Here is a 12,034-nt window from a genome sequence, read left to right on the forward strand (position 1 = left end):
CGTACTATGATTCCTGCAGATCACTTGCCAAATGCGCCCATCTTCTGTGTAGTATGAGAAATTTTGTTTAAAGACAGAAACAAAAAAGACCCGCTTTGCTTTGGAAAATATGATAAGTAATTCTATAAGTTAGCCCCCTTCCGAAAAAAGATAAGATTTTTGAGTTTTGGGCAATTTTAAGTACATTTTCTTAATTTTTGATTATCAATATGATTTATCAGGAGGTTAGTTTTTTTTTTTAAATATCCCCAACCCTTTATTTAAGATTTTCCGTGCCTGTCTTAAAGAACAAAGTGTGGAAGAAAGCAAATATATCTAACAAAAAACTATCGTTAAATATTTCCGTTTCTAATTTTTCTCTCTGTGATAACTCTTTGAAAGTTAGCAGAGTTAATTTCTTGATAATTCTACCGGAATGTAAATTAGGCAGGTCAGTAGGCCAGGAGCTACATGTAAGGAGGCCAAATATGCATGAAAATCTCGTGCGGCTACCTTTGGGTTTGACGTCAGTGGGTGAGGACGGGATGGGAGTCCTCGTGTAATTTAAATCTATGTCTGCATTTTTAAAGTCTAAATCTACAATTTTATTTTACAATGAAATGGAAATATAAGGAATCACTGTCTAGTTAGTATAGTATGCCAGGGCATCAACAATAGTGGGAAACATGGGATAATCTATGCATAACGGACTTCGCCCGTTATGCAAATTATCCCATGTTTCCCACTATTGTTGATGCCCTGGCATACTATACTAACTAGACAGTGATTCCTTAAATAAATGTTTTACAAATAACCTAGATTCGATAAATCAGATATAAAATCAATATTCTTGATAGCATAAAGGTGACAGTCAAGGCCAAAAGGTAATTGACATTGGTGTCGTTTCAAAGAACTTGATTAGTGGAGTATGCACACCAAATATGAAGTCTCCATCTTCTATGGTTAAAAAGTTATAGCAAAGGTACGAAAAAGTTTTTTTATAGCCTATAGGTCACAGTCAAGGTCATAAAGGTGTCATTTGAAAGAACTTGATTAGTGGAGTATGCATACCAAATATGAAGTTTATATATTTAGACAATAAAATGCTTTATTTGTTTGATATTACTGGAATTAGCGGAAGCAGCTATGTTGCAGAAAAATTTTTTTTTTTCTGCAATACCCGCGACCGTTAATTCGGGTTTTGCTAAAACGCGGGACGGAAAACGGAACGGAACGGAAAACGGAAAATTAATGTCAAGCAAATAATCTAGATTTGATATAAATCACATATAAAAAAGCAATATTCATGATATAAAAGGCACCTCAAATGAAAAATTATCGTAAAATACGATATATTTATGAATCTGATGCACCCCTCAAGACTGGCACGTGTACATGCGATGGTCATTAAATACAGTCTGTGAGATATGTACTAACTAGATTCAAATCCAGAGTATCCAACTGAAGGTTTCTTTCAAATTAATTTTTTTAAGAAAGCTCACCCATAAACGAAAAATGTGAAATAGGCGGAAGGAAAACTACTAGTATGTACTGTATCTGTAACTTTAGACAAAAAAGCATGCACCCGTTTAACATTCAGGTTATGCATGCAGTGGCGTATCCAGGAATCTTGAAAGGGGGCAGTTTGGGGTCGGAATAGGTGCCCTCAGCAACACAAAAATTGATTTAAACAAGAGATGTTTGTAAAACACTTATGCCCCTCCCCCCAAATTGGAATTTTATTTGAAGTCCAAGGGGCATAACTATGTCAAAAATGACACGATTGAACCCAAAACAAAAATTAGCCTAGAAATTCATCTGATAAATCTGCATATTAAATTTCATCTCAATATGTGCAACGAGTGTAAAGAAAATGAACGGAAACTACAAATAATTGGATTTATTTTTCAAACTTCAAGGGGCATAACTCTGTCAAAAATGGTGCGATCGTACCCAAATCAGAACTTGGCCTAGATATTAATGTGATATATCTGTATACCAAATTTGATTTCAGGATGTGCAACGGTTGCAAAGGAAATGAGCGGAAACTGCAAATAATTGAAATTTTTCTAAGTCCAAGGGGCATAACTCTGTCAAAAATGGTGCGAGTGTACCCAAAACAGAACTTGACCTAGATATTTATGTAATATATCTGTATACCAAATTTCATTTCAGTATGTGCGACGGCTGCAAAAAAATGAACGGAAACTAAGTGGACCGACAGACCGACCGACAGACAGCAGCAAAGCAATATGCCCTCCCTTCTTCGAAGGGGGGCATAATAAACATGAATATTTTGGTCACCAAAATAGGTTGGCGGGGGGGGGGGGGGGCTTGGTCCCACTAAATCCACCAGTGACATCATATCAATGCAAATTGAGAAATTGCAAAGGAATTTAACAGCGTGTTCAACTGTTTTTTTAGCCAAGTTGCAACTTTTCAGATATGAGCGGGGAAAAAAAGTAGGGAAAGTCAAAAATTTTACGGGATCATTCATACCCATCCCCCACCTCCAAACACACTTTATCTTCAATGACTGTACAGATGATACATAAATTTTGCCACAGTTAAGATTTATAACTCCATTTATATATCAAGGATTTCAATAGATAGAAAGCAGCTCTATTTTGTATATAATTTTAACAAGTTTTACACTCGAGGTGTTTATCCAAGCTTGCCGGAAAGGGGTACTCTAACAGTAATCTTGAGATATTTTTTTTTTAGATTTTTATTTCTCTTACCAATTAACATGATTCATTTAGATAAATGTATAAAATGTTTGCCTCCCCCTCCCATTTTTTTAGACATAAGGTTTTCACTATAGAAATGTTTCATTGAAACCCCCAACACTTTCTAGATCTGTTAAATTAATGTAGAAAGTTAGTGTAAAAATAATGTGTACTGAAAGAAGTTTGACTTGCAATTTACCCCCGCCCCCTTCCCTTCCGAATAGAACAATTGCTTTCTTTTTTCGCTTGTCCAGTTCTTTTCAGGTACTAGTAAATTGATTGTTTCTTCTCCGACCCCCCCCCCCCCCCGACCCCCTTTTCGAAAGTGATGCTACGTCACTGCTATGTCAGCGGTTTTCGTGAATAAGAGACTTAACATGACTATAATCAATTTGTATTTATTAATGAGGAATTAAATATGCATATTTATTAAGTTTACCCTTTCTGATAAAATTTGTGTATTTTAAGGGGGCCGACTATAGTTTCCATTGCGCAATATTTCGCGCATCATAGTAAACTGAAGCGTATTTACTGTTTTAATGCAATTTTTTTCGCTTAATTATTAAAATTAAACAAAATTAAGTAATTATAAGTATAAAAGTGTAATTAATATTTGATATAACTGATTTTTTAACCGATTTTGCAATTGATAGGTAGGTTGACGTCGCTGCAGTGTCTTTTTGACGTTATGTTAATCTGTAGCTCTTAAAGAAAAGGGTAATAATAATATTATTACAGAAAAGGTAATGAACATACTCTCTTGAAATTTAAAACATAGAAATTTTAGAGCATCTCCAATATTTTTATTATGTTTTCTTGTAAATCCATTGTTTACATCATATTTTGTAGTACCTAAGACTCTATGCAAATAGTAAAATTTGCTATTTTTTTGCATTTTGAGATGCCCCCTCTGTTAAAAGACGGTAGAATTTTGTGTTTCTAAAAATGTCTATTGTAGTATTTGTATGATTTGCTTTAAAGTGCTAAAAATTGGCATTTTCTTATATAATCCTATAGTAAATGTACCTGTATTTTGAGACGGTCCCTCAAAAATACCTGGACGGTAGATTTCTTCCAAACTTTGCATGTACACTGAAGTTAATGTAAGTTACATATGGTATAAAAATGAATAGTTTTGCTATTGTAGTTTTCACACAATAAAACTATAGTCGGCCCCCTTAAATGATTTAATCAGAAATTATATTTTCCGTTTTCCGTTCCGTTCCGCTTTCCGTTCCGCGTTTTAGCAACACTCTGATATCGGGCGTTCAAATTTAACACAATATGCCATGAATAATGACGGTGTCGACTAGATGTAAGGACTTCCGTGTATTTATAGTTTTTGAAAAAAATCAACCAAGCCTGTCGTAAATTTAGCAGGGCTCAATTTAGCCCTGCTAAATTTACGACAGGTTTGGTTTATTGATGTCTTTTTTCAAAAGCTTGTTCTATTTTATTTGTGCCCTGCTATTCAAAAGAAGACGGTGATTAGATATATTCGGTGTTTCAGAAAATATTAAATAATCCAATGCAACAATCCCTTTCTTGCACATACACTGTAGCTTAAAAAAATATTTTTTTCGATAGCAGTAATGTTGACTGCAGTTAAAAAGAATTATAACTAGGTTTGTAAAATACAAAATGATAATGTCCTTATAACAGAGTGTTACTGTTTGTAGATAAACTTTGCCCTAAATAATAGGTCTATGAATAAAATTAGTCTCTGTGAACACTGTTTATCTTTGAAACGTATTCTCTAAAATGGCGTCCGTTCTAATCTTTCCATTTTTTGTCATCTTTGTAACCGGAAGTGTATACCCTGGTTTATGCTCCAAGCGTCTTTTGATTGACAGTTCCTCCATCTGCACGTGCACCCAGTTACAAGATGAGGTCCAGCAACTCAAATCTGCCGTGACATTACTGCAACAGGAAAACAAAGCTTCAAAGAATCACATAGGCGGTTAGATATGTGTGAAATTGTAGTTGAACATTAACTATTATTTATGATGTTTAGTTTAACAAGCACTTACTTTCATCATGTTTTGATTACTTTCTCAAATCAAACTGACATCGCAAAGCTTTAAAATAGTGAAAACAAAGACAGCGATTGCGGTGTACACGTACTGTTACACGTCATTAAAATCTCAACAGACAAATTACAAAAACGTAAAAAAAAAAAAGTAAATTGATTGATTGTATATTGTTTAACGTCCCTCTCCAGAATATTTCACTGATTTGGAGACGTCACCATTGCCGGTGAAGGGCTGCAAATTTAGGCCTTTGAGCAGGGAGGGATCTTTATCGTGCCACACCTGCTGTGACACGGGGCCTCGGTTTATACGGTCTCATCCAAAGGACCGCCCCATTTAGTCTCCTTTTACGACAAGCAAGGGGATACTGAGGCTATTCTAACCCGGATCTCCACGGGGCACGTCAAAGTAAAGGCACACGTCAAAGTAAAGGCACACGTACATGTACGCAATACAGAGCAATACGAAATCGTAAAGTAGGCTAGATACGCAATGCTCTTTTTCTGAATATTCTTTTACTTAGAGAGAGAGCCTGTTTAACGATGATGTAATGACGAATGGAACGATTAACTATATTTTTAACACATTGCAGGTGGTTCCACATATGTAAGATGGGGGAAACCAAACTGTCCTGCGGTAAATGGTACCATTCTTGTTTACACAGGTATATTTTGTTTGTTTAATTTGCAAATTGGTAACTGTCGTATACTGAAATCAAGTTTTCATTTTATGGAAAGAGAAAATATATAGAGACGAATTTCACCAATGAACGTCTTTAATTTTCAATCAACATAAATTGTGTAATAACTAATAACATATTATAATGCATTATATTGCAACAATCTATCCGTTGGCTTTCCCTTTGGTACCAATTGCGCCCCGATATTAGCTGACATTTTTATATTCATATGAAGCAGACTTTAATCAGACTTCTACATGAGAAGACGAAAACACTTCATGTGGCCTTCAACTCGACATTTCGATATATTGACAACACATTGTCAAAAAACAGTTATATTCATGCATAAAAACAATTCCATATATCCAATTGAATTTGAAATTAATCAAAAGTCTCTGTAGAGACTGTATCTCTACTTGTTTGTTCTCTTAACAAAGAAGAGAAACGTGGCAGCTAGACTTGAAACTTTGCAAAAGTAACAAATGGGATAATGATCCTTGATTTTGCCTATTTTGTGACAAGATTGCAAATACGAATTTAACTGTAGAAGTAACTTAAAAGCATTTTGGTTACCAAGGCACATTATTCATCAACATCAAGAAAGATAATTAATATAAGTTTTATGTCTAGTTCCATGCTACATTGCTGTGTATTAAATCAGACAAAAACTGTAAGAGGGGTAGCATTTTGAAAGTATTTCACAGAAATTATTTTTTTTAGTAACAATAACAACACTGTTCATCGAAATCAAAATCCGACGCAAAGAATTATACATTTAAGTGTACCGTAGTCAACTTGTGTGTTATTTCAAGCTATATTGAAATCAGACCAAAACTGAAGGAGGAGTAGCATTCTGAAAGTATTAAAAAAATTTCTCTATTTAGTAAACCGCAACACCTTTCATCGAAATCAAACACCGATACATAGAATTATGTTTTTTAGTGTAGTCTACTTGTAAGCCAAGATACATGCACATTAATATCAGATTAAAACTGTAGGAAGATTAGCATTTTACAGCTATTGCTAATTTAAGTAACCAAAGCAGCACCGTTCATCGAAATCACAATCCGATATAGAGAATTATGTTTCTTAATGTACTCTATTTGTGTGCCAAGTTATATTGAAATCCGACTAAAAGCGCAGGAGGAGTAGCATTTTGAAGGTATTTCAAAGACAATTTTTTTTTTAGTATTCATGACAACACCATTCATCAAAATCAAAAACCGATACATAGAATTATGTTATTATCTTTGTATAGTGTACTTGTGAACCAAGTAATATTGAAATCAGATCAAACCTGCAGGCAGAGTAGCATTTTGAAAAATTGTTTACAGACATTCAGACGGACAGGCGACGGACACCTTATTATCTCATCACCTCTTCAGTTCTCTAACCAGTAGAGTTAAAAAAAAGCCATCTACATCTGCCTCATACTTTCTGAACGATAACCCTCTAAAAAGGACACCGTCACAATATAGTCTTTTTTGTATTCTTTTTCTGTTAGGTCTTACAGGTGGGTCTCATTATGCAACACACGGAGGCGGTGTCAATCCAGTTTGTCTGCCACACGATCCGTCGTTCTTATATAGTAATCAGGTGACTGAAGATGGTAATGCTTATGCAACGATGTATGGTGCGGAATATCAGTTCAACTATAGGAAAGTTGCGATTGATGATGACGTGCCATGTGCCGTCTGCTATGTTCCCGCCACTGTGTTGATGGTACCCGCCAAAAATACTTGTCCCCCAGGTTGGAAAATTCAGTACAGCGGTATCCTTACAACAGACAGCGATGAGTTTAGTCCGTCCGAATACGTTTGTTTGGACGACGATCCTGTATACATGGAGGGAACCAGAATGGATAATTTTGACGGGAAATTGTTTTATCCTGTCCATGCCCGTTGTGGATCATTACCTTGTCCTCCATATAGAGCCAATACTATATTACGTTGTTGCGTTTGCTCAAAATAAAATCGAATATAACTATTTTTTGTTCTTGTGTGTTGATGTAAAATACATTTATAAAATTTTATAAACTATCCCTTGTTCATTCAAACTGGTAGCAAGCGCACATGACACAAATCCCAAGGCTGCCACATAAGTGTCTCTCGTGCATTTTGTTAGCGTTCCCCAAACAAATAATTTTTTACATTCAGTAGCTTTCTAAATGAGAGTGATAAAATTCTGATCTACAATTATAGGTGTATTACCCTAACAACAAATCAATTAAAAAACATGGCAATTTTTTTTAAGTTTGGAAAAAGGTTTAAAGAAAAAGATCCCTCACTTCTCAATCGGTCCTGAATGCCGAGCATGGCACAAAATTTTTAGCTGTCCATCTGCAAGAAGTGGCGTCTCCATATGAGTAAAAAATTCTCGAGAGGGACGTTAAACAATATATACAATCAATCATAGCAATACATGTGCCCAACTGGGATCCCCTTTTCTCTTTAGGATGTCATTTTGGAATATCCCGTTCATGTATATTATGACAAAGTACCTCCAAAATGTGGAGATTTATGAATGAAATGCTTTGGAATTGAGTCGATCTGTCTGACAGTGTATGAATGCCATAAGACAAACATTTGTGCTTTGAACTTGGTCATAACAGCTCATTTTTCATGGTTAAAACAATTCTATAAATAGAAAATCAAACTTGATCTATGGTTTGTCACTTCGTTAGTATAATTGAAATATATCTCGGGACGGGTGTTGCTAAAACGCGGAACGGAACGGAAAACGGAATATATTATTTTAGATCAAATCACTTAAAATACACAAATTTTGTCATAAATAATATTTTTTAAACACTTTGAATCCACTATTATCAAAAATAAGTTGATTTAGTCATGTTCAGCCTCTTTTTTTTTTATTGACAAACAAGTTGATGAAACAAGAATATCATTAGTCTCTTTGAAAGTCATCATTTCGTAAGTTCTATGGTCGATACAATGACCTTATCAGCAAAATTAATACAATTTATCATTGAGTCAAATGCTGACTGACGTTTTTCATACTAATTGTAACATGTAGTTCATTATTTATACACTGAATTGACGACGGAGTTTTCCCGTTATTTAATGATCATGATGAGGAGCACACGGCGAGTGTGACCAATCCGCAGGGGATGCTCACTCCATCATGGAACCTGATCAACCTCTGATGTTTTGGAGGTCCGTGTTTGCTCTCCTCCTATTTTGTATTGTTTTATAGACTTTTGATATTGAATACTGTTCGTTATCTCCATTTTATTCATTCACGAAAATTACTGACGTACGTAGCAGTGACATAGAATTGAATATGAATGTTCTTTGTGTGCGTGTATGTATGTGAGAGGGGGGGGTTAAACTTATCTGAAAAAAAAAAATGGACAAGCGAAAAAAAACCCACAAATTTATGATTCGGGAGGGGGAATCAGTTCCTAATCCAATGCCTTTCAATACATTTTTTGTTCACTTACTTACTACTTTAATTAACAAAGTGTGGAGTTTTCAATAAATATTTCTATAGTACGAAGGTTATGTCTGGAAAGGTGGGGGGGGGGGGGGGGGGGCAAATATTCGAAATCTAGACGTACCATGTTTTAAGAGAATGAAAATGTTTTTTTTAAAAAAAATCCTAAGATTACGATTAGAGCAGACCTTTTTGGCAAGCTCGGATAAACACCTCTAACATGTATAAAGTTCGTTTGTTCTTTAAATTTTATACCAAATCTTCCTATATGTTAAAATTCTGGGTACTTGTAAAGTGCGAAACGAAATAGAAACGAAACGAAACGAACTGAAACGAAACGAAATCTGCCGAAACGAAACGAAATCTACCGAAACGAAACGAAACCTACCGAAACGAAACGAAGTCAAGACGAAACGAAACGAAATCAAAACGAAACCTGCCGAAACGAAACGAAACAAAACTATCAGAATGTTTATAAATATTGGCTATTTTTACTTCATATGAAATTTATATAGTTCAAGCACCACAGGCAATTGTTTCGCTTCAAGCTCCAACATAGGCGTCGGAAGGAAATTTAAAGGGGGGGGGGCTTAACCAACAAAAAAGGTAAACACCAGTTTTCAATGCCTATATATCTTTGCAAGAAAGTGGGGATGGGGGCTAACCCCCCACCCCCACCCCCGCCGCTTCTGACGCCTATGTCATATTTTCTGTATATCTTACTGAATAATTTACCTACTTAACGAGTGACTTTTTATTTGTCAGTTAATTCGTTTTAGACGTCTCTGGTCGACCCCCTTTATTGCAAACCACTCATTTCTTCCTCGAAAATTAACTCGATAAAAATAGGACCGTATGTACGTTGAAAGGATACAAAAGATTCCGGTTGGAGTATAATCATGTATAATCTGATTGAACAATAAAACCAGACACCTTGGAATGGAATACTAAATACTCTAAGTCTCTAGTTTATCCTAGTATGTTTTAAGACATTCGCAATACTACAGTACAGTGACTTTATTTCGACCCGTACATAAACGAGCCTTTACATGTAACACATCAATTTTGATAGATATGTTGTATCTAGATAAATAAGGACTGAAAATAAGAGTAAGATATACAAATTAGAAAATAATGCAAATAAATACATCATTAGACTGAGAAGGGAGCATAATTTATCGGTAATTAAATTTATATTAACAAGTGCTTGAAGTGTATAAATTTTATTTGAAGTAAAAATAAAAGTCCACATGCAGTTAACTTACACATACATAATTATAGATATGTATCTTGATTTAAGAAAAAAAAAACATTTTGATAGTTTTGTTTCGTTTCGTTTCGGCAGGTTTCGTTTCGTTTCAGTTCGTTTCGTTTCTATTTCGTTTCGCACTTTAAAGGTACCCTAAAATTCTGGATAAATATAGTTGGAAAACTTTTCTGTGTTAAAAATGTGTTAAAGTAATAGTTTGTATCTGGTACATGTTTGCGTGTGTAAGGGGGGGGGCAGGGTTGATATGAATGATGAAACTTTTTAGATTATTTTTCCGCTCTTTCGAAAAGTCTGAAAAGTTACAAATGGTCCGCCCCTCCCCTATTGACATTAGCTCCAGAACTTTTTACCATTGAAATTTTCATTGAAACCCAACAGTTTTTATTAATGCAATTCATGTAGTAAGATAGTGTAAAAAAAGTACTGAAAGAAGCTCCTGGATTCTAGAGATTTTGTAGGTAAAATTGAGGTCCACATTTTCTCGACGATACTACGATTTACGCTAACTTTGACAATTTTAGGGGGGGGGTCCGCCCCTCCCACCCTCCTAAATCTGTCACTGAATCCTGTAATTGCATGCATTGTGCCTAACACAAAGATTAATTTTACAAAAGGATAAACACAGTCTTTAAATTTCTAGAGATTCATGAAAAACCCAGCTTCCAAACAAATGACTTTACAATAATATATATCAAAGAGCTGACACAGAGTTTTCAGTTGTGTTGAATTCAAATTCTGAATATTACAGTTTACTGTAAATCGAATTGAGCTTTTTGTTCAACTTAATTATTTTGCGTAACATTGAATTTACCGCAATAGTTTAAACATAATCCTAGGTAATAAAAAATAGTTGACAATTTCCATTATTTCATGATTATAAGTCCATGAAAAATTAACGCTTCCTCTTTTCCTGAGTACTTAAATTTGGGTTTTTGAAGTGTAACTTGTCAAGTATATTCTGTAATTCTTCTGGTGAGTTAGCGAAAATATGACACTATTTAACAAGATATAATCTAGTAAATGATGCTTTCTTTGTAGGTTTTCAATTGCTATACTATGGAATAATAATAAATATAATCTAAATAATTTAGTATTTTTGCTTTTTTTTTAAAAATTAATTTGTGATCATTTTTATTGATTGGATTTGTTGACGTCTTTTTATAAGCATAACGTCAACGTAACGTTGCGTGTCTCGTGTGACCCAATTAATCATACAGAAAGAAGACTCTCATTATTTAATGCTTCAGGTGTATCTATGTGTTTGATGCAATTGAACTTTAATAATTCTGGTTCTGGGTAAAAGAAAAAAGAAGAGAGAGAATATGTTTTGAATTTATTACTTACGTTTTGACCTCAATGATACAAGATACTTTCTTCAGAAAAGTGGTCACACGCTAGGGCAATACCATTACATTTAGCAATCTAATTTTAGTAACAATGCTTGACCAAAAAATATCAAAATTATTTTTTTCCTAAATGATTTTTAATAAGCTTTGATTTGATATATAACTCAAGTGGTAAATACTAAATATAAAATTTGACTTGTGGATGCTATGCAGTGTTTAACGCAATGGGTTTTCTTAAGAAATAAAGGAGAAATTATTCAGTGGATGTAAATATATCTTTCATGGTTCAAAAGCTATGATGAAGCTTAAAGTTTGCAGACAAACAAACTAACAGACAGGACAAAACAATATACATGTACGTCCCGGATCTATCGATCCAGGCACATAAAAAAGACTAATTAGTATGTAATTACAAAAACAAAGTAGTTAATTTGACATTCAGATTGTGAACACTGAAAAAAAAAATAACTAGTGAAAGTCACTGGGAAGACTAGGAAATTTACTGTCCATACAATCACTACCTTAAAAGTAGTTTTACTAGGTATTGG

The 12,034-nt window shown here is 34.3% G+C and overlaps 1 protein-coding gene across 1 annotated transcript; it reads left to right on the forward strand.

The window, feature by feature from the left end:
- The first annotated feature begins 4,446 nt into the window (after positions 1-4,446).
- On the forward strand, positions 4,447-7,388 carry LOC134255539 (uncharacterized). The gene is made up of 3 exons (XM_062738069.1): positions 4,447-4,668; positions 5,331-5,402; positions 6,922-7,388. Exons 1-3 carry the CDS (start codon positions 4,470-4,472, stop codon positions 7,386-7,388), a joined length of 738 nt encoding a protein of 245 aa, XP_062594053.1. The 5' UTR covers positions 4,447-4,469.
- Positions 7,389-12,034: the final 4,646 nt, after the last annotated feature.

Source organism: Saccostrea cucullata, unplaced genomic scaffold (genome assembly GCF_032062105.1).
Source record: "Saccostrea cucullata isolate Sc308-1 unplaced genomic scaffold, CSIRO_AGI_Scuc_v1 ctg16602, whole genome shotgun sequence".
Classification (NCBI taxonomy): Eukaryota; Metazoa; Mollusca; class Bivalvia; order Ostreida; family Ostreidae; genus Saccostrea; species Saccostrea cuccullata.